This window comes from Triplophysa dalaica, chromosome 21, assembly GCF_015846415.1.
Source record: "Triplophysa dalaica isolate WHDGS20190420 chromosome 21, ASM1584641v1, whole genome shotgun sequence".
In the NCBI taxonomy this organism is placed as follows: Eukaryota; Metazoa; Chordata; class Actinopteri; order Cypriniformes; family Nemacheilidae; genus Triplophysa; species Triplophysa dalaica.
Window position 1 is genome coordinate 1,844,322 of NC_079562.1, and position 22,847 is coordinate 1,867,168.

At 38.1% G+C, this 22,847-nt stretch overlaps 3 protein-coding genes across 7 annotated transcripts in view; 2 read left to right on the forward strand and 1 right to left on the reverse strand.

The window, feature by feature from the left end:
- Window positions 1–1,580: 1,580 nt before the first annotated feature.
- il17rc (interleukin 17 receptor C) lies at window positions 1,581–9,791 on the forward strand. Its single transcript, XM_056734636.1, has 18 exons — window positions 1,581–1,619; window positions 1,681–1,752; window positions 2,152–2,502; window positions 2,998–3,217; window positions 3,290–3,351; window positions 3,466–3,511; window positions 3,614–3,714; window positions 4,396–4,495; window positions 4,775–4,816; window positions 5,207–5,325; window positions 5,431–5,487; window positions 5,595–5,649; window positions 5,838–6,061; window positions 7,017–7,073; window positions 7,172–7,217; window positions 7,346–7,441; window positions 8,242–8,280; window positions 8,418–9,791. Exons 3-18 carry the CDS (start codon window positions 2,395–2,397, stop codon window positions 9,110–9,112), a joined length of 2,067 nt encoding a protein of 688 aa, XP_056590614.1. The 5' UTR covers window positions 1,581–1,619; window positions 1,681–1,752; window positions 2,152–2,394; the 3' UTR covers window positions 9,113–9,791.
- Window positions 9,792–9,930: 139 nt separating this feature from the next.
- LOC130410150 (protein disulfide isomerase CRELD1) lies at window positions 9,931–13,395 on the forward strand. Its single transcript, XM_056734638.1, has 6 exons — window positions 9,931–10,695; window positions 11,556–11,747; window positions 11,833–11,916; window positions 12,007–12,102; window positions 12,494–12,634; window positions 13,146–13,395. The coding sequence occupies exons 2-6, from the start codon at window positions 11,579–11,581 to the stop codon at window positions 13,364–13,366; spliced, it is 711 nt and encodes a 236-aa protein (XP_056590616.1). The 5' UTR covers window positions 9,931–10,695; window positions 11,556–11,578; the 3' UTR covers window positions 13,367–13,395.
- Window positions 13,396–16,702: 3,307 nt separating this feature from the next.
- The window catches only part of erc2 (ELKS/RAB6-interacting/CAST family member 2), a 34,289-nt gene continuing 28,144 nt past the window's right edge, over window positions 16,703–22,847 (reverse strand). For 3 of the 5 annotated variants that reach the window (XM_056734631.1, XM_056734632.1, XM_056734628.1), the window contains 8 exons: window positions 21,995–22,006; window positions 20,893–21,013; window positions 19,810–19,970; window positions 19,546–19,693; window positions 18,574–19,110; window positions 17,775–17,835; window positions 17,502–17,662; window positions 16,703–16,841 (listed from right to left, as the gene is read on the reverse strand). In XM_056734631.1, the coding sequence (XP_056590609.1) occupies window positions 17,809–17,835; window positions 18,574–19,110; window positions 19,546–19,693; window positions 19,810–19,970; window positions 20,893–21,013; window positions 21,995–22,006 (1,006 nt within the window). In that variant the 3' untranslated portion in view covers window positions 16,703–16,841; window positions 17,502–17,662; window positions 17,775–17,808. The remainder of the gene's footprint in view (window positions 16,842–17,501; window positions 17,663–17,774; window positions 17,836–18,573; window positions 19,111–19,545; window positions 19,694–19,809; window positions 19,971–20,892; window positions 21,014–21,994; window positions 22,007–22,847) is intronic. The other 2 variants (XM_056734633.1, XM_056734630.1) reach the window with 1 other exon arrangement.

The following is a 22,847-nucleotide window of genomic DNA, read 5'->3' on the forward strand; positions in this document are numbered from 1 at the left end:
TGCCATTGGCTACTATCGACAGGATGCAGGAACTGCCCCCTTTAAACATTTGTAATAACATCCCCAAGTGAACCTCACAGAGTTGAACATTTCCTTTCCACGACGAGGAAAAATAAAATTAAAGACCAGTGCAAGTTTTTGGGGTTCATGCTGATAATACCAAACTGATCTGATGAAGTTGAGATGACATCTGTTGACCTTTTTTCTCTGGGTTTAATATCAGTACTATATTGTTAATATGTACTTACAAAAAGGTTGTCACTAATAAAGTGGGAATATTATGTTGCCTGCAGGGGGCGCTCTTGCACGTGTCTGATAATTTTCCCACAGAGTTGTTTGAGTTTTATGAAGAGTTTGGTTCCAGAATGAGATAAAAAATCACGTTTTTTATTATGTAATCATGTTTTGGTTGTGTTTAATTGTGTTAGTTAGCTGTATTTGTTTAGTTATTATGTCTTAAATCCAAACAAACCAACTGCAGTTTGACTGATATTAATTGGACTGCACAACAAAATAACATGATTTCTGATTTTTTTTAAAAACTGAGTTAGCCATATTGTGGATCCAAACTCTTCTTGTATACCTAAGCAAAAACCTAATCGTTTGAAAGCAAATTGCTCCAAATGTTTAGGTTAACTGCATTATGTCATTTCATTACATTTCATAACACAAATGTTTTTTTCATAAATAAAGCACACCAAAATCTTAAACTGCAAACTTTGTGATTTCAAGTGACATGAATCATGCGCTATTCTTTCTATGAGCACCATTGAAAAGTTATGTAAGATGTCACGTGTCCTCAAAAAGTCAAAACATTTCAAGAATCCCACAGAGCAGGTTTATGGTAGAACTGAAAGTATTTTGTTTGAGAATGCTATCCAACTCGTTTTTTCAGATCTACCCCTAAGACAAAGAACAAACACAAAGAATATAGGCTTATGAGGTTATGATAGTTACTGATTCACGAGACCTTCAAGGCACCCAAAATATCCCAAGTTGGTTTGCGTAGTCACATAAAACAGTTTACTTAAAACTTAATTAAACATTGTAAATGTTCACAAATAGAAAAAAGATATATAGTCTATTGTACCACAATGGTTATCACTATGACCACATATATACATTAATAGGTCTATATGTACATTAATGTGATGTGAGATAAAATCATCATCTTCTATTATAGCTGTTTTATTGCAGTGATGTTGGTAAGGAAGTCTCATAAAATTGAATAATATGCAACATGAGTGATCTCATTGTTTCTTACAAGTCAATGTTTAACAGAGGACATTTTGAAGACATGAAAATTAATATGTTGCTATGAAACAAAAGGACACACAGAGCTGAAAAAGCAGCTCCTTGTAACTGAGAATGTTTCAGATAATGAACTTTGTACCTAACAGATTCCTGGTTAAAGTTTTACAAACCAGTAAAATATAAAGATCACGGTTCTCTTCAGGTAAAATGGACCTGTGTGTTTCTGCTGCTGTTTTAATCTACATAGCAATCGTATGTGTGTGTGTGTGTGTGTGTGTGTGTGTGTGTGTGTCTGTGGATGTGTGGGTGAGGTTTAGTTTGTTAATGTTGCTAGTCAAGGTGTGTTGTAAATCTCACTGGGAGGAGTAAGTTTCCCATGTCCACAGGTACACCAACACACCTTCCTTTAATGTGTTTCAATGTCAGTATGTCATTCTTTCCAGCTGTATAACACACATTCGTCAGAGCTTCACACTTCGTCAACAAGAACTCTGAGAAGTAAGTATTCTTTTACTGTATAGCTCATTTTGTTTTGTCCTGTGAACAATATTCTGTCATATTTTCTAACTTATATTACATCGACTTATTTATTTTACTTATTTAGAAGCACTTGCTTACAGTTTACATAAATGCAATTATTTATTTTTTGCCATCCAAATAATATTCTTGCGTGTGTCAAGATTAAATCACACCGATAGGACAAAACTGTCTCGCAATCCACAAGAGGTGCGAACATGATTCATAACCACCCATGTGAGGCACACCTGAGCATTTGTAAAGACTCACCCAGGTGGAGCTTATAGGACAGACCTACCGACAGAAGCTTTAACAATCAATGTTTACAGAAAACAAATAATCATAATGGGGGGATATTTCTGTATTTATCGTCTCTTTCAGACAACCGGAACAGTATGCTGCGTAAATGTGCGCTTTTGCGCTTCCTGGTCGGTGAGTTCGGCGTAACGGACGAAGGTCTCGGACTGTCTGTCCGAACCGATCAGGACTGTGTTTCTCTTGTGACCTGTTGAAGCCTCCTAAGAAACGAAATAGCGAAGGATATTATTCGTGGGGATTTTGTTCTGTTCCATCATCAGGATCGCGTTAATCATCTATTGGTAACCAAAGCGAAACTATTGCGCAATGGACTTGTCACGGTGGAGACTTCTGCTCGTCTTTTCTGTTGACTGGTTTGTGTGTTCACTTGAACAAGTTCCACACAACCCACAAAACAACATCATCTGTCCTCAGGTTCAGTATTCATGGAACTGTTTCCATTTTTTTATTCAGTTGATATTCATTTGTATATTTATATATAATGTATTATTTCAATTGTATTATGTTTGGTATATAGACCTTTATTGGTGTATGAAATAAGCCCACAAATTAATTGAAAATATAAGTAACAATATTTGTGAAAATATTATACTTTTAGTAATTATATTTGCAATTATTTATTTGTATAATTGTATGTATCTACACTATATTTATATTCTTAAAATAGGAGTGCTCTGTTCTTATTGTTTTAATGCAATCTAGAAAAAAGCTCCTCTTTTCCATATTGGTAAACATCTTCATGTCAAAATCTTCACCTTCTTACAAAAACCCCGCACACAAACATGAACAAAAAGCAACCAGAATATAGTATACTAAATAGCAATGAATTTCTGGGTAAACAAAGCATTGTGTGGATTACTGTCCAAATATGATTTTCCAATTGTTTGATAATAATCCTTTGTTTTCCAGGGTCTTTTAAAATGCAGCGTGAAACCTACAGACCCTCTCCGAGCCCATGATGTGGATTGTGGTCCTGTACTAATGTGCTCTCTGTCAGTCGAGCCTGAATTGTGCTGTTATGATAAGCGCTGCAAACCGTGTTTGTGGATCAACATCCAGTTGAGTTTTATTCCGGATGCTGAGTTTGAGGAGGATGGAGAAGGGTCTGGATATGACCATGATAACAGAGGTTTGTCTTAATGTGAACAGCAGTAGTATACAGAAAATGATCAAATCTTTACACTGAAATTTCTAATGTTAGGAGCTTGGGATTCAGGTTGTGTTTCACTTCCAGACAACACAACTGAAGGTCAAAGTGCAACCGTAAGTACATTCCCAACTGCTCAAACATTAGCATTATGTTATTGTAGGCATAAAGGTTTGTGTTTACTAAACTGTAATCCTTCATGAATTAATCTTTATTTTATTTCCTAAAAGGATTATCATCCCTGTGAAGATCAGATGGGTTCTCAGGGCACGCCAGGTACATTGACGGATTTCACACGTCTGCTGTTACCTGTGTGTAGTTTCAATGTTTAATTAAGCTTAATAAAGCTTAATATCTTTTCATCTGCTCTTTTTGTAGCTGGTGTGACAATATGCTACAATTCGGCCGGCGTACTTCAAACATTGTGTAAGAGATTAGACTTCACAGTGTCTTCTGCTCGAGATCACAACACATTTAATGTAAGTGTCACCCAGTTTGTAAAAGTATTTTTTCATGTTTGCTCTCCAAATGGCTGAGATCAAACAGAAAATGTACAAATTCATAAAAGAATACCGTGTTTTTCATTTAGAAAAAAAAAAAAAGCGAGGTGTGCTATGATTGGCCAGTTAACCAGTGTGTAGTGATTGGTGGAACACTGCAAGAATGTGACAGAAATGTAACACCTGTTAGCATATTTGGAACATCAGGTTCCCAAGCAATTGTACTGACAGGTACGCCCACCTTACTTCCCTATACATTTGGGCGGTCTTAGTCAAGTCATACCACAAGCTTTGTGGGTGTGTGGTTACACGAGGCGTTTCAGGCAGGTCTGGGTGAGCATTCGCTTTTAGATGGAATGCATCTTTTGTTCTGACACTTGAATTTTTGCAATTATACGTGTTTAATGCATGGGCAACTTAAGAACAACAAAGACACAGAAAAACACATATTCGTGCCATAGGACCCCTTTAAAATATAGAATTGCGCTGTATTAGGTCATTAACTGAAAATTTATGGAATGATGTAAAATAGAAACTGAAATATTTTTTTGAGTAATGTTTAATTAACTTATTCACCCGTGTTGTGTTTTAAAACCAAAAGTCTTGTAAGCATGAACATGCCGTCTATTTGAACACACTGTGTTTGTCTGTGTTGTCCAGATGACTCTGGTGGAGTATGAAGATATTGACTTTGGCAAAACAATGAAGATTTCTGTCAGATCTTTCAGTCATCTGGTTGAAGTTCCAACATTAAAAACAGGTATTTTTTCTCTTTTTTTTTGTACTTATCAAGGGAATAATCATATAATTATTATATGAGTAGTAATGACAGGTTTTTTAAAAGTCAGATGTATGCTTGTGCATCCTATAAAAGTATTTAAATACTGTGTCTTATGCCAACATCATTGGCCAACTCATTGGTAACATGTCGCTTAAAATGCAACAATGTATCAGAGCTGTTTGTGAACTGTATATACAAAACTGTATGATGCCACCAACCACAAAAATGTAGATCATTGTAATCTTTGTCTTCTGGCAGTGTGTTCTTCAGCCCATCACGAGAACATAACGGAGTGTAAAGGTTTGTTTGAATTAACTGTGTTTTTTAACAGGATTATATCTTCTGTCACCATTTATATTATAAAACCTTTTTTTAGGCAGATAGATCCCATATATTTGGCACATTACTCTAACAAACTATAACTGTTGCACATTTGATTTATTATTTATTCATATTTATTCATATTTATTCATATTTATTCATATTTATTCATATTATTGTTTTTCAGGTCAATGTTTTGTTTTCTATAAAGCGCAACTCTCACATGCTTTCTAAAGAACTAGAAAAAACGCGTGTCATCCTTTGGCATTCACCTAAGCATTTTGGTTTCAGTATTAACCTATGTTTTTCCAGTGTAAGACAAACAGCTATTAAAGAACAGATTCTATTCACGGTGTCTTCTTTCATCAGGACCCAGGGTCGATTATGTAATAGACAAACAGAACGGTGTGGTTAGGATGAATTGTGAGGCTGGAGATGCGTCTGAAACACAGCTCTGTATGAAACGTGGAAAAGTAGGAAATTGCAGGGTGAGTAAATAATATTGCAGCCTTCAATATAATACGAAGCCATTGCGAGATATAAACAATTCATTTTACAGACATGTTTGTTTTCTTACGCTCCTTTTTTCTCAGCTTCTTACAAGTAACATCATTCCACTGGAGTTAATCACAGACTGCACATGCTTTCAGGTACTTTTACAAAGTAAAATTTCTCAAAAACATACACACCCAAAACAACTCTTGCTGATTTGACCCTGCCCCGTGTGTTTGTTTGTTTGGGTGTGTGTATTGTGTAGGCTTGGAAACAAGAATCAGCACGTGTGGAATTCTGTCCATTTGAACACAATCAAGGTGAACAGAATTTTTAAGTCATTATTTAAATTCTCAAAAATATCCGAGTGCAGTAATATACCCCCCAGAGGACGGGGGTATAGACGGGGGTATAGCAATGCCATGGCAACCAACCAGAGCATCCTAGTGGGAGCGTAGCAGATCCACAAAACCCTTAACCTGATCTTGATCCGTGTTCTCACCTGCAGAGTTTAAAGAAAAAGTCCTGAGAAACGTGTCTGTGTTGGTGTACCACACTAAGACATATGATGGTCAGCATGTGCTGGGATGGGATCTGTCAGCCCCCTGCAGGATCAAAGCTGAACTGTGGCCCTGTCACCTCCGAGCTGATGGAAAATGCACAGAGATTCATGGAATCAGAAAGTGGTATACCAATGAGACACAATGGGAAGAGAATGTCACAACGTTACGGGTAAATAAATATATGGCAGTATATGAAGCTGTGTCGTTTTGTGTTCTCTATAGCAGGTCAGAGCAGACAACATATTTATTTGACTTGAAAAATAAGTGTAAGGATACAGTATGTACAGCCATGGAAAACAATTAAGAGACCATTAAAATTTTCATTTAATCAGCATTTCTAGATTTATTGTGGCCATGTCATAAAAACAAACCTCAGGAGTGACATGAGGTAATATGAAAGACTGACACCTTAACAAGACACATGAAAACATGTTTTTACATAAAATATACATTTTCAACTTTTCCTAAATACACATAGAAATATTACTGTTGTATTGCTTAAACTTGAAAATGAACTTGTTTTTGTGATCAGAAAAAACACAGAGCATCTTTTTGCAACTGTTTCTCCAGTTTTCATTTTTTTCATCAAAACAGAAACAATATGTGAAATTTGGGAGAAATGTTGTTAGCAGTTCACAGAATGAAACAATAATATATGTTTTTACCTAAACGCAAGTAGTAAATTCAGGAAAACTTTAAATCATTTTGAATCGGTCGGTCTCTTAATTTTTCTCTGCGTCTGTATATAAATATTTTTTTACTATGCATAAATGAGTATGTATTGAAAATTACAATCAGTATAAATAAACATTTATTTTAGATCCTGTAGAAACATGTCTGTAAATTTTACAATATTAAAGTAATGTGAGTGATTACATAGATATCTTCCTGCTTGCTTAGAAGCTGTTTAATTCTTTTTTATTTGAACCTATATATTATTTGAATATATGTCATTTGAATATATTTCTATGTGCCATTTTCAACATTCACTCAAAGGTTTCGCATAGTTTCATTTTCTGTGTTGTCAAATTAAACGTTAAGCTTTGTTTGACTAGAGCCAATAGTTGTTTTTACAGATGGTGCAAAAGTAAAGATGTTATCAAAGCCAACGTTTGTTTCCTCAGGCATCCGGTAGTTTCGTGAATATCAAGTCTCGGAATCACCAGCAGCTCTGTGTGATGGTATGATACAGTATGATCTTCATTTCTTTTCATATTTATTCAGGCGTTTACACAGAAAGTGAGCATGATCAAGATGATTCATTGTCTTTGTTTTTCAGGTTAAAGCTGATGGAGAACTTCCACATTACTACTGCCAACATTCCTGTAAGAGTTTATTTCAAATATGAATAATAAATGACCTGTTTAAAGAAGCCTTATGTTGTTTGATTACAATGATTTGTGTGTCAGGATATTCTAAAGCAAAATAACTTTTACTGTTATGTTTGTTTTAGTGAAACGGCAGTATTGGAGTCTTCTTGTTCCTCTGACACTGGTCATCGTGTTTCTGACCGTTTTTGGAATCCTTCTGCTTGTGCACAAACTCAAACGTAGGTTTTTGTTTATTATAACCTGCTGTTGTCGTCATACTCAATTTGTTCCTCTTGAAATCAACAAAAAAATTATTAGATAAATAATAAAATACTAATAATAATTGCAAATAAAATCTGACAAAGACTCTAAAGAACTTAGTGGGAAAAATGCAGAATTTATATTTTTGAAAGCACTTTTGAGGTTCCCGATACACTTAAATGCAAGCAACTGATAGACAAGCAATTTCTAAAACTGTAGGGAAATAATTTGATCTTTGTGAGAAAAAGTATTGACAAGAAATAGAAAAAAGCTTCAGATAGATGCTAAGCGGTATCATCAGAGGTTATCCTGAGGAGAAGCTCTTTCACAGCTTTAATGGAGATTTCTGCAGTTGCATTATATATTAGTCTCAGATGTTAATTCATATACGTAAAAAGAAACAATGCATTTTAATTGTCTTATTTGTTACTTCTTTAAGAGCTACATGGAGCTATAAACGTAATGTTTGCCGGGAGAAATATATGAGATTCCAGAGACTGAACGTACTTGTTAAATAGAGATAGTTCAAGAAAAATGATTGAGAAATGAGATCTGTTATTATTCTTTCTTGTGGAATATGACCCGTCTTGATCTCACAGGCACTTAAAGAGAATTAAAATTATGAGCTGGAGAAAAACAGCAATTCATGTCTGGAATTCATCAGACTGACTGACTCTCCATGCTGCATATTTCTGTGCTGATCTGTGTATAACGCATGTTCATATTTGTTTCAATTTTTTTACTTCATTTAATAACATGTGTTGTGTCTCTTTATTAGGGAAGATCAGTGGATGGGAGAGACAATGTCATTCTCAAGGTAATGCCATACCGTAATCTTTCTTTATATAAAGAAGACTTTTAGCATAAGGGTTTCTTAAAACAGGACAATGAAAAAAGTAAACCGTCCCTTTTCATTACATCAATCTATAACCGCCTGTTTTCATTTCTATCTAGATACAAGGAGACAGATGTTGTTGCTTCATTCATCCGCGACCAACCACCAAGAACAGCTGGTGTGTAAACTGGGCCGGATGTTTTCTGAGCTGGGCTTTGATGTGTTTCTAGACCTTTGTTATCAAACAGAGCTCGGATCTCTGGGACCGGCACCTTGGTTCCTCTCCAAACTCGGTCAAGTACAGACACACGGAGGCAAAGTTCTCCTGATGGTTTCGCCGTCAACACTCCGGTATGCCGAGGAGTACTGGAACATGTACAAGAAAGGAAAGGACAAAATACCCCAAACCCTGTCCGCCTGCTCCTCGGATGTTTTGGGTGCTGCCCTAGGCTGCATTTTAGCTGACCACCAGAAGGGCGGCGCTCCTCAGCGATTCGTTCTCGTGCAGTTAGACAACATCGAACACCTTATCAATGAGGAGTGTGACGTCCCGGAGCTGTTACGGGGCTTGCCGCTGTATAAACTCCCCTCGCAGACTCAAGGACTGCTTGGGGAACTGTGTTCGGAAAGCCCGAACAGCCTGAGCGGGAAGTTAAAGAAGATGTGGTGGATGAAGAGAGCGCAGAGGAAGCTGTCTCGAGGACTGCTGAGCGTTTGTAATGATAAGAGAGGGAGGACTGAATCGATGCTCACTCAGGAGGATGCACTTAGCCTGGACATGGAAGATGTTTACCTGAAAAAGGAACAGTTATAAAGCTATCATGTGTCGGCGTCTGCCTCAATACATCACAACTCGGACACCAAAGAAACACATTTTTGGTGTACGATATTATATAGATATGATACATTTGATATAGTTTACTTAAAAATACATTTTGTCATCTTTTATTCACACTCATGTCATTCAAAAATATCTTCTGAGGAACACACAAAAAAGATAATTTGAGAAATTACACTGTGGTTTTGTGCTTGGATGTCGATTGAGGCCGGTGTTGTTCGGTCGCCATTGTTCTTTAAAATATCTTTTGTGTTCGCAGAAGAAAGATCAGTCATACAGGTTTGGAGTAACATGAGAGTGAGTAAATGTGGGAAGAATGTTTAACCCTTGATACCAAATTTTGGTTTTGCAATACAGCTTAGTCACTTTATGATCATAATTTGGTAAACAATGGTCTATATTGGTAGTACATAGACTGTGTTAGGGAACATTTGTTTTCTAAGGCACAAAGGAAAACAAGAAAACATTTAACACTATAGAGGAAGTAGGCGTTATAAAGAAAATTCCAAGGAACCTTGAATGGATAAATATCAATGTGTTTTCTCAGGTGTTGTAAATACCTTGATTTTTTTTACTAATGTAAATAGGCTATAAGAAAAAATGTTTTATAAAATGACAAAATGTGTAATTAATATAAACGTTCTGGTCGCACTAATTTATTGACGGCTTCATTTTTTGTTTGTTCATGGGCTGTACCCACGTCTATAAATAAACGCGTCACTTGAGAAGCGCAGCGTGAAAAAAACGCGACGTCGCTCAGATGCCCACTTTGGTTTTGAGCGTCAAATGACTGAAGGGAAACCACAGGAAGTAGAATGACCATTTAAGTAGTGACGAGACAAAGTAGGCGGGGCGGGGCTCTCTGGACCAAGAGTTTATTTTGATTGGTCAGGAAAGATGAAAATGCGTTTACGTCGTCTATTTAAACATCATTAGCGTTTGTTTTCAGTTCACTGGTTATTAAAATGCCTGTCTGTCATAAGATATGTGTAAAATATTTTAGGAACGTTGCTGAAGGTGCATACACAGTGGTTATTTACAGGTTGCTTCTGTTACCTTTCTCATCGCTGGTGAGACTGGACCAATCACTGAGGTCTACTGTGATCACGTGATAAGACGTTTTCTAAATAAGTTGATCGGCGTGATTGGACGGAACCTGGCCATTTGTTTAAGTATATTTAAACCCTTATACACTTAAGTAAAGGAACCTCACCTGTAAAAAAATTAAAATACCTTAGAGACATTAATTGGTGAAAATTTAGGACATAAAAAACTAATTTAGAAAAAAATCAGAAACATGTGCCAGCCATTGAGCAAGGATCAGCGACAAAATACTATGGCAAAGCTTGTAGCTTCAACCCACGGCCTTTTTAAAGTAACTATTGACGTCATCATGTGTCCTTCACCATAGTATGATTCGTATACAGTAACGTGCTGTGAGTCTGCTCGCAAGAATTTCATTGCGTGTTAAAGCAGAAAAGCGAAAACAAGCAACGATTGTTTAATATTGTCAACTCAAGCAACGATTGTGTATAATTGACAACTCAAGCAACGATTGTGTGAGTCTTTACAAACGGAATTTGTGCAGAACATGTTTGTTAAATGTTGTTCTGTGGTTTGAATGCATTACGCAGCGGTTTAGCTGGTCAAATTAATGTTTAACTTAAATAATACACTAACCTCCCAGTTTTTATTCATCTAACAGTGTTGTGATTAGAATAAATAAGTCTAAACAAAGAACATTTACATTTATACTGCTAATCATATATCAACATTTTATAAAACATATTATAATGTTTATAAATATATTTTCACATGAACAAAAACATTAAAATGTTTGCTTGTAATGTTATGTCAATGTAAACAATAATGACTGAAATAGTGTTATTCATTATTGTTCATATAATAATATTATAGAATTTGGTATAATTTCAAAAAGATTGAAAACACTGAAAGTTCTTTTTACTAAATGGGGTTAATATTTGGGATGCGCCCATACCATTTTAAGGACTGAGTACACATACCGATACTTGTTTTCTGGTACTCGCCGATACCGATGCCTGTTCAAAACACAGTGAGACTAATATATAAAAAGAATAGATTCACACAGACAACTCCACCTTAAACACATCATGAAAAATAAGTAATTTAATGTGCATTTCGCAAACTTTCAAAGCAAATTTCAGAGCAAATTCCAGTCAGTTCCGTAATCGGTACTGGTATCGGTGCATCTCTAGAAATATAAAACATCAACATATGTCAAGGTTTACAATACAGTTCTTTTATTGATAGATGTCATGTTGATAATACATTATTAAAGTGTTTTTAGTTAGGCGTTCTTTTATATATATTAAATGATGTATAGCATCTCTTCTAACATAAGTTTTTGTTGTCACCAACATCATCATCCGTGCCAAAGGACATCTCTAACTTCCCAGAGTGATGTCACGCTCTCAGTGGTTCTTCCTGTCTACTGTGTTGTGTTTGGCTCATCCTGAACTGATTCTGGGTCAGAACTGCTCAGAGGACTGTAAAGCATGTGGAGGAGCAGAAAAAGATCAATGTCTGCAGTGTCACACAGGATTTAGTCTAAATGACAACGTGTGTGTGGGTGAGATCAGACGGAGCACGTGTGCATTTCATTCACATTATTATCACGTTACTTCTGAAGTTAAACTGGCTTTCTATTCTGACAGATATTGATGAATGTGGCACTGAACTGGGTCGCTGTCCCCACAACACATACTGCTTGAACACTCACGGGTCTTACCAGTGCAGAGGTGCTTCGTTATTAAAATAACAAAAGTCAAATATTTACACAGATAACAATTCTTTATGGTGACACAATAATGTATTTTTGGCTTTGGCAGCATGTGACGAGGCTTGCTCGGGGTGTATGGGTGGAGGACCAGCCCGCTGTAGAAAATGTGCACCCGGATACAGATCTTCAGCAATGAAATGTTTAGGTGAGTTTTATTGAACCTTGAAGAAGACAACACTGTATTTCACCAAGAAAGATCAAGTTAAATAAGCCTTTGCGTGTTTGCAATCTATTCATTTAGGCCAATATTTACAGACATAGTTTTTAACAAGGAATTAAAAAAATACCATTTGAATGCAACCTTAAAAAAACATTCACTTTTATGAAAAAGCATGTGATCTGCTATTCAATTTGCTTTGAAAGGGCGCCATCTTGTGTCTATCAGAAGCTGCTGTGACTAAAATTTTGATCTTGTAGTAGTCTTAACATTCATAAATAATTACAAAGTACATTTTGCAACCACTTTTATTTTGCTAACGTGTTGTCTTTATGTATTTATTTGCATCTGATTAGTATTGTTTTTTCCTCTGTTACAGATATAGATGAATGCGCTGAGGAAATGTTGGCCTGCCCTGGTCTCAATGTCATCTGTGTAAATACAGAAGGTTCATTTTACTGTCAGTGTGCAGACGGTTACACACGCAAAAGCACCGGCTGTGAGAGAGACCAGGCAGCAGGTGAGCCGGAAACATCAGTCTTGTACTCCAATTACGGGTGACAAAAGCTGAATATAACATTAAACTGGTCTGTCCCACAGGTTACAATGCTGTATTGTTTGTCTGCAGCAGAACATGTTACTACAGTACATGTTCTTGTAACTCCACAGTATAAAAACCATCATGCTGTATATGACACATTGTAATCAACCCTATAAAAATATGAATACTTAATGTTTAGTGTATGAAGCAAATTTTAGTTGATAAAAAGTGAACCTTTAACTACACCGTGGACATTTTAACTACACTTTGCATAAGAGTACTAGTTTATAGATATTTTTCTCTGAAAAGTATATAAAAAGTACTGTATACTAGTATATAACGGCACACTGTTATAGATATTAATACCTTTGTCAATTTTGTAAAGAAAATCACATTTATGTCCTATATTTATCAATTTCAGTCTGCTCTATTATTTTAGAATTTAGTTTTTTTTTGTGTGTCTCTGATTTTGCACGTCTCTTTTCTTCAGCTGGTGAAGGAACAGGTATTTTTGATAACATTCAAGATGATGAAATCGAGGTCCTGCAGCAGATGTTTTTCGGTGTGGTGCTGTGTGCGCTGGGCACGCTGGCGGCTAAAGGAGATCTTGTGTTCACCTCCATCTTTATGGGGGCGGTGGCGGCCATGTTTGGATACTGGCTGTCTGATAAGACCGATCGAGTGATGGACGCCCTGATAAGAGGGAGATAAATTATTTTTTAGCACAAAAGTGTTTAAATGGAACCACAAGATGTGATAACATTCTCTATTTTCTGTATGGATTGTAGGACAGCATATCATCTGAGCAATATAAACTGTAATTTTATCAACACACCATAATACACTCTTTACATGTCAACTAATAAACCTTTATTATTCTTTTTCAAATAAAAGAGCTCTTATCTCAGAAAGAAAGTCACTTTTATTGAATGGATATAAACAAGCTAACTGACACTCAAGAATAGTGGCGGTTACAACACGTACAATAGCAAATATCAGGGAGGGTTGAAGACTCTTGAGTTCAAGCCCAACTGGGTTCAAAAACATCGAATGTGACACAGATTTCACACTAAACCCAAGGGCCTCGCACCGGTAACTTTCAGCAGTTCAACACACACGCAACATTCACACCCTTTAACAAACGTATACCTGTTGCATACACAGACACGATCATGCAAGCAAACCCCACGCTCTCAGCATCTCAGATCTGCTCCCCGAAAACATGCAAACGCTTTGATTTTGTTGCACGAGCAATCCACTGGCAGTGGGTACAAGGTGGGTGGGGCCACGGGTGAGGACATACGCCATTCTCAAACACATCACACCATCAGGATGCTAATGCGTCTATAATGACTGATGCACCATGGGAAAATGAACCCCCACGTTCACACACTGTATCATTCAGCATGCTGACACACATTAGACTGTACAGAAAAGAAAAACCTCATGTATAAATCTCTGACATATTCAAAAAAGCATGAACCATAAAAAAAAAAACATAAATATCTTAAAAAAGTAAAAACAATGTTGTTATAAGTACTCTTTTTTTCTGGCATTTGTCACAGTGGTTTGTATCATCCGGAGGTTTGCATTTTTTGACATCGTGAAATAAAAGAAATGCAACTGGCACACAACAAATATAAATATAGAGAGAAATCTTCTCCGTTGTTCTCTATATTTTGGACCTTCGCTCAAACCAGAGGCCCTTCGAAATGGTTTTAAAGACCTTAATTCTTGTTACATCTTGTTATTTTATTAAGTCCTCTGCACTGTTCTGTCTTACACCACGGCCCAAAGTTGGCACATAATGAAATATTCATGCAATATTTTCACATAACTCAACATATTTCTCTTTTTTTCTTTGTTCTGTAATATATCTTTTCCCTAGGCAGGAGTTCACCTCCTACTTCAAGTATAGTTAACAGGTCCTGAAAGTGGAGGACTGAATTGCGTCTCCTAAAAGGAAAGGTTTGATGTTTTATGTCCTCTTAACTAATAGTACAGTAGACTTACACACAGACAGACAGATATCAGAATGTCAAACACTCTTAAGGTGTTTAAAACTGAATTTACAAAAGGATTCGGAAACATCCAAAAGACAAATATTCACACACACACACACACAGTGGACACACTTTGGATGAGCAACTGTTTGTTCTTTAACCACAAATGCAAGTAAGAAATCCAGAAAGCAAACGTAGGGATATTTCTGAGTAAAAGAAACAATGCTACGTTCACGTCAGAATGAATATGATTTCTAGCTCACGTTTACTTGTAACAAGTTCGGAAACTTGGAAATCTTACATATTTTATGGAATTTTACAACATTGATTTTTTTTAATTTACCTCTACACATTTCATCGTGATATGCCATATGATAAAATAATATCACAATAATGCATATAGTGATTACATACATTTACGCAAATGCATTGTGTGGGTTCACAGAACTAGTGTTTTGTAATCTGCACGTGAACGCAGCACAAGGACGATGCTCCAGAAGAGACGCGTGGATCGGCGTGAAGGCAAGAACGCAACATGGAAGCACAAACATTTCATTTTGTAACAGTCAGATTTTGGCTTACATAAACACAGCCACAGACAGCAGCAGTGGAATGAGACATAAGACGTTGCAAAACAACTTTCAACAAGCATTTCAATGTTTTCTGCCATTTAGTAACTTAACTGTCCGTCTCGAACAGGGTGTGAACTCTATCAGACGGCAGACCACACGCGCTTGAGTATAAAGTTCAACTTTGCTCAACTATGGTTGCGAACGCTGTCAACGTCAACGCCGTTATTACCATCGAGTGCAAGTTTCAGCCGCCTGCATTGCAGAAGGATCATTCAGATATCTTTACCGTGAGATTTTAATTTTTTTTGTTCTTGCAAGGTGCAACATATGCTATACAATGTTTCGCTTCGAGAACAACAAGACATATTCAAAGCCACCTGTTTCTCAAACGTTATTTTTTTTTGCATAGACCCCAGTGCCACGATCTTGCAGAGGAGACACCACGAGGCCAAACAGACGATGATAACACCACAGACAACTCAGACACACCTAAACAGAAGTTTCCTCAGATTTCATAGTTTTTGACACAATTTTCTGACCACAGTAGACACTATTATTTCTCTCACTATATATATATATTTATATCTATTTATAAATAGGCACTCGCCATCACGTGGAGACGTTATGAAACGTTTGGGTTGGGTGTGTTCGCTCCTGGTGGCAGCTCTGCCAATACCTGGTGGGCCGGTTTGCAAAAGGAGGAAAGACGTCCCTTGGGAGTGGACTAGACTGTCAACTTACAACAATCAAGTCGCACAAGACTATAGCGTGACACTTTTTTGAACAGACCAGATCTGTGTGATATTAATCCACAACCTGCAGCAGTAACTTGGGACATGTAATTTTTTCCCCTTTTGCAGAACCCCTACGATGTCATCATGGACGCAGGGAGCAATACAACATCAAGATCCACAGACACAAATCCAGACAGCCTTATCAGCTGATGTCTTCAGATAGAAACACAACTCGCTGAAAATTGTAAGCCATGGCTGTCTCCATCTCTGTTGGGTCTGAGCACCATTTAGAGCACCATTAGAAACAATCCCTGTTAGAAGGGGTGGAGGTGCATAGGTGCATGATAACGTACATGCAGACCAGGCCTGGGGAATGAAATTGAGAAAAAGAAACGCCTATGGGCACATTGTGGTTAGCATGGTATGCGTGTTCTGTGCGTTTCCGGTGAGCAAAAACAAACAAAAATGGACATGAAAAGTGGCATAGAAATGAAATGCATGTTTCCCGACTCCACCCTCCATAATGCATACTCATAAAACTCGAAGGCCCTTTAAAATGCGAACGTGTTGAAAACCAAAAGCGGACGGTTTTATTTACAATGTTTTTTAAGAACATAATTAAAATCTAGTTGCTTGCTGACAGATCCAAGGCTCGGACGGAGTGCTGTCAAATGTGCAGGCTGAAGAGGTGGAGCTGAATGAGAGTGGGTGGGGCCAAGAGGAAAAGGGGAGGGGCAGCTAGACGAATGCCCTCATAGCAGGTGGTCTCCGGAACGTGGAGAGTGTTCAAGGCAAACGTCTTCTGGAAAAGTTCTGCAAGAGAAAGTGTTTCTGTTCCACAGTCCAGAGTTCCTCTCCATTTTACTTTTCAAACCATCTGTAAAACATATTCAAAAGTTATTTAAGCAGGAATGGTTACTTGAATTAGCACGAAGACCAGTAGCATGGCGTTCAAAAATAACCAAATAGTTTCTATATTTTTCCTATTTAAAACTTGACTCTCTTCTCTGAGAAGAGAGCGCATGTGGAAATAGGCTAACTTCCGTCAACATATTCAACGTGACCAACTGCTTGCACAAGGAGTGTGACATCACTGCGCCTGCTGCGGCCATGTTACGGCAGGAAACTTCCTTGATTATTACGTCGGAATGGGAGTATAGTTCCTAATCATATCGGCCTAGAAAATCGCAACTTTTCTTTTTCCTTCGCTCTAAGCACACGATATAACTACAGAAGAGTCAAGTTTTAAATAGGAAAAATATTGAATCTCTTCGATCATCTTTGAATGCGATGCTACTGGTCTAATTGGATTCAACGATCTGTGCTAAGCTATGCTAAAAGTGCTATCGCCAGACCCGGAGATCAGCAGAATAGATTCCAAAATGGTAAAACTCAACTTATTAACTCTGGGGGAGTTGGAGAATGAGCCTATTTACCAAAAAAGTGGAGTGTTCATTTAAAAGTGCCATCTACTGTACAAAGTTGGAGAGTGTTATGTTTTCGCATTTATCATAACTGAAGTTTACAAGTTCTTTACCTGCTCAGGCGGTCTTCTCCAGCTTTGGCCCTCCCACTCACACAAATGCTCCGCCTCTTTTCCTAAAGCGTTAAAATAAATTGGATCCTATCTGATTGTAGGTAAAGACTGGCCGAGTGGACAACGTAAAATTTCATCTTCATGGCATGGCTGTATTTCTCCTGTTAAAGAAAAGCAGAAGACAGTAAGTAGGAGAATCAAAAGACACCCCGTCTTCATTGTGTCATAAAACATTTAATTCCTAACAGGAAAACAGACGCTGATGGATCTCACCCCAGAAAACATCATAGCTTTGGTTTGGAGATGGTTATGCCCAAATCCCTTCTTCATCATCCTTTAGCCCAACATAAATCCAGAGGTCAGCATGAAGTGAGAATTAGATGAGTTAAGAGTGAAACGCCATACTGTTTAGATATAGCATACAAAGCAATATTACTGTCTGCATAACAGTGAGTGATGATCATACAGAGGTCCAACCCTTGCTGAAAGACCAGCTGGAGCAACAAAAAGGCAGGATTGGTGCCATTTGAACTAATAATCATTTGCCATTTCACCTAAAAATGAAAACTTGTTCATCATTTAATCACCCTCATGTCATTCTGAACCTGTATGAATTACTTTCATCTGCAGAACACAAAAGAAGATATTTCGAAGAATGTCGAACTATATATATTTATATTTCAATGTCAAACAACATTGAACCCCATCGACGTCCATTGTATGAACACAAAACCACCGATACATTTCTCAAAACATCTCCTTTTGGGTTCCGCAAAAGAAGGTTTTATACAAAAAAAGGGTGAAAAAACGATGACAGAATTTGTGCTTTTTGTGAACAGGACAGGAATGTCAGAATCCAGAATGTTTTTTTTTTCAAGAGGGACTGAACGGAAAAGCACGTACTGTATTTTGAAAATGTTTTTTTGCTTAGTAATGCAGAATTAGACAAGAAACACTGCACAGCTTCAGATTATAAATATAACAGTGAGCACCATGAACGAAACGCAAAGATACAAAAGACAGACACACATTTTGTTAATTTGAATCTACACAAAAACGTCAATTTACAGACCTGATCCGGGGTGGGCCGGTGTCCGGGATGAGGCGGTCCGCGGCCTGGACCTCGATGGTGTGGGGGTATGGGGTGTCTTGGATGAGGGCCCTGTGGTCCGGGGTGTTGGGGGTGATGGGGGTGCTGCTGTGGGTGTTGGAGGGGCTGCGGGTGGGGGCCTTGCTGAGGCGGAGGCCCGTGCGGGTGCTGGGCGTGTGGATGCTGCTGTGGAGGCATCCCAGGATGAGGGTGTTGAGGGTGTGGCTGTTGGGCTCTGGGAGGGTTTGGTCCAGGAGGCTGAGGGTGCTGGAGGTGTTGAGGGTGGGGATATTGCGGCTGGGGGGGTTGCTGCGGGTGTTGTGGGTGGTGAGGTGGAGGCTGTGGGTGTTGAGGATGGGGTTGGTGTGGGTAAGGAGGCTGATGTGGAGCTTGTGGGTAAGGAGGCTGGGGCTGAGGTTGAGGATGCAGAGGTTGAGGTTGCATGTGCGGAGGGGGAGCATGAGGGTGGTAGTGATCGTCCTCGTAGTTGTCTGCGATCAGTTTCATTCTGCTCTGGGTCTAAACGAATAAAACACACAGCATGAATAAGAGGAACAGTCGTAGAACAACATGAATATACCACATCGTGTATTTCTTTATGTGCTCTTTGTGGGAGATGTACAAAATGATAGGAACCACACTAAAACACTTTTTAAAGTGAATTACTAAGGTTACAGTATTTAGCAACCATATGGGAAACAGTTTCAAGTCTAATAGGTGCGATAGATATTGAAGGTCCAGTGGATGAAATTTAGCGACCTCTATTGGTGAGGTTGTTAATTGCAACTAACGGGTCACTCCACCGCTCCCTTTCGAAGCACTACGGTGGCTGACAGAGAACCAACATGTCATCACTTTTTTGCTTCTTTGCCAAAGGAGATAACATTTCTGTCAATAGATCCTCGAAATAAACTACACATTGGACCTTTAAGTTATGTTAGTAAACATGCTGACCTGTTGTTTTAACTGATGCATCAATCTGTCCTTCTCTCTTTTCAGGGCCAGAACTTCCTCTTGTGTCTTCTTCTTATTGGAGGACGACAGCTCCAGAAGAGCAATGTTAGCATCCTTTTCACTAATAGCAGCGAGCAGAGCCTGCTGCCTGTGAAGAGAAACACATCAAATTTACATACCCGCACAATCCATATTGACGTCTTTTAGGACAATAAACAACAAACTATATTAAGAATATAGTTTTAGCAGTTTAAGATTTCTCACTTCATCTCTAATATCTCCTCGAGTTGTTTTCTGCGCTCGTGTCTGAGGTTCGTCAGATGTCCGTCTCTCTCAGACAGAGAGTGCTGCGTGGAGGACAGACGCTGTTTGGTGGCGTCCAGCTCTTGTCTTGTTTTCTCCAGAACATTCATCAACTCCTCCATCTGAGAAAGCAGTATCAAGAACAAATCTTTTATTAAAGGGATACTTCGCCCGAAAATGAGAATTCTGTCATCATTTACTCACCTTTGAGTTGTTCCAAATCTACATACATTTATTTGTTTTGATTAACACAGAAAGATATTTGGAAGAATGCTTATAACCAAATAGATCTTGCCCCCCATTGACTCCCATAGAAGGAAAAATGACTCTGTTGTTGGTTCTGTTAAAAGCAAAAGAAGATATTTTGAAGATTGTAGGACAGCAATCAGTTCTGGGGCTTTTGATTACCAATGTATGTTTTCCTACTATGGGAGTCAATGGGTGGCAAAAAAAATGGAAGCATTCGTCCAAATATCTTTCTCTGGGTTCATCAGAACAAAGACAGTTATACAGATTTGGAACAACTCGAAGGTGAGTAAATGATGACAGAATTTTCATTTTTGGGTGAAGTATCATTTATATAAACTGAAACCAAAGATATCTTCAATACACGGACACTCAAAGGAACCCAAAAAAGGAAAATTCTGTCATCATTTACTCACCATCAAGTTGTTCCAAATCTGTATATATTTCTTTTTTCCTGATACACAGAGAAAGATATTTGGAAGAATGCGTGTGACCAAACACTCCTTGGCCACCATAGTAGGAAAAAACACAATGGTTGTCAATGGTGCCCCAGAACTGATTGCTGTCCAACATTCTTCAACATCTTCTTTTGTGTTCAACAAACAAAGAAATGTCTTCTTAAAAATCCTTCAATGGTAGTTAATGTGGCCAAGAACTGTTTAGTTACAAGCATTCTTCTAAATATCACTCTCCGTGTTCAACAAAATTTATACAGATTTGGAAACAACTTGAAGGTGAGCAAATGATGACAAAAAAAATATTTTTGCGTGAACTATCCCTTCATATAGACACACACACCTTTGAATTGTCCATAGGATTATCTTTGCGTTGATCTTGCAAGATGTTTCCAGTGACTTTCTTTTCCATCTGAGGGCCAAGCTTGATAACTGGACCCTTTTTATTTTGATCCTTATTTTGCCTTGAGAACAAACACAATATTGTCAGCGTTGTTGGATTTTACTGGTTGTATTTATTGAGGTGTCCTTGAGTGGTACACAGTGACTAATGTATTTGGACACTTTATGCTTGTCAAACATTGTTGGTGATTCACTACACCTGTTTTTATTCTGCCGGGACACCTGTGAGAACAATGACACTTTACACATCCACTACAACTGCACCAGATGATAAAACACAGATAGAGAAAGGCCTTATGAAAGAGCATTTAAATGTGTGACCAAGTGTCCAAATACATACGACGAACAAACACAAAATAAAAATAAAAAACTAGAACAACATCACCGTGAAATGACAAACGCTTCTAGTTTAAGCATAACCATGAGACACAAACTAGACATTTGGGATCTTGAGGTGAGACATTTTACAGACGCAGTTGCTCAGCGCGCCCTGCAGGCTTTGAGTGTATGACGGTCCAACATGGATTTTGTGACTTTATTACGTAAGGAATAATGTACAGGTAGCCGGTTGTTATCACAGAAATAAGCGATGTTGAAAAGGCTTTTACTTTCAGTTTTAAGGTAAGAAACAACGTTCAGATGCCACGAACAGGCAATTTGGCATAATCATTTTTAATTTGTATATATAATGTCGTTTTGTTATTTGCAAAATGTATTTATATTTAATTTGTCCATAAAAAACCTGTCAATTATTTGCTGCATCCAGGTTACAGTGTGTCAATAGATTTGACTGGTTGCTATCTGGGAATAACGAACCTGCAAATGTCAAGACTGGCCAATAAGAATCAAGCATTCCAACGAGCCGTGTAATAAACGATGGCTAATTCTTACGGTTTGCTTGTGTAGGTTTAGGGGTGGAGCTTAATTGTTGCTTTTCTTCCATACGTTACATTCGCACAAATGCATACAAAATGGCCACCTCGTAAAACACAATTCCTGTGAGATTGGGTTGGCAGGTCTGACCTGAGGAACGTTTAACTTACCTGGGAGCAAGACTGGCGGTAGAGAAACAGAAGGTAGGAAGGAAGGGCAGGAACAGGAAGTGGAAAATGCCACAGGTGACAGGAAGAGGAAAAAACAAGTCAAGAAAGAAAACTTTAGAATTCAGTGAAATAAAGTATTAACCGGCTGGAAAGAGTCGGGTGAGAAAGGAGAAGCCGTTCAAAATGGATCCTGAGGTCAATAATGCAGGATGCATCATCATCAGTGAAAGCCACTGAGTTCAGCTCTGCAGCGGCCGTGAAAGTGCCAACATGCAGCGGTGGGACAAGAGCGCTCTGTTGAGCAGTAAAGGCCTATCTAAAGAAGAACCCGGCTCAGAGCCGAGCCGACACGGCAGCACTGCACATCGTGTCATGCAGGCCGGTAAGACAACCGTTGGGGAAGTTTCGCAGGCCGAGGTGGATGAGGATGGAGGGGAACCATTCAATAAAGGGTAGGACAAAGCAGTGTGTAAAAAGGACAGACTTTTAAATGGAGGATTGAGTTGTTATGGAGCAAAGAAATGATTGAGGTGAAAGACAGCAGATCAGCGTGTGAAATAGGTGTTATGGAGTTGTGTTTAAAATATGTTAAAAACATTAGTGAGTTGACAGACGCATTTATGTAAAAGATTACCAGACCAGAAAGATTACCAGACCAGAAAGTATAATCATGAGTTCACCCTCATGACATGACAAACGTCACTTTCATCCGTGAAACACATTTTACAGATGGTTTTTACAATCCAAAGTACACACCGTACAGGCTGTCAAGCACTAAAAACCAAATAGAAATAAAAGTAGTTCATACAACTGCAGTCTGCAGAAGTCAGCTTTGTGTTAGGATGGTCGTTTT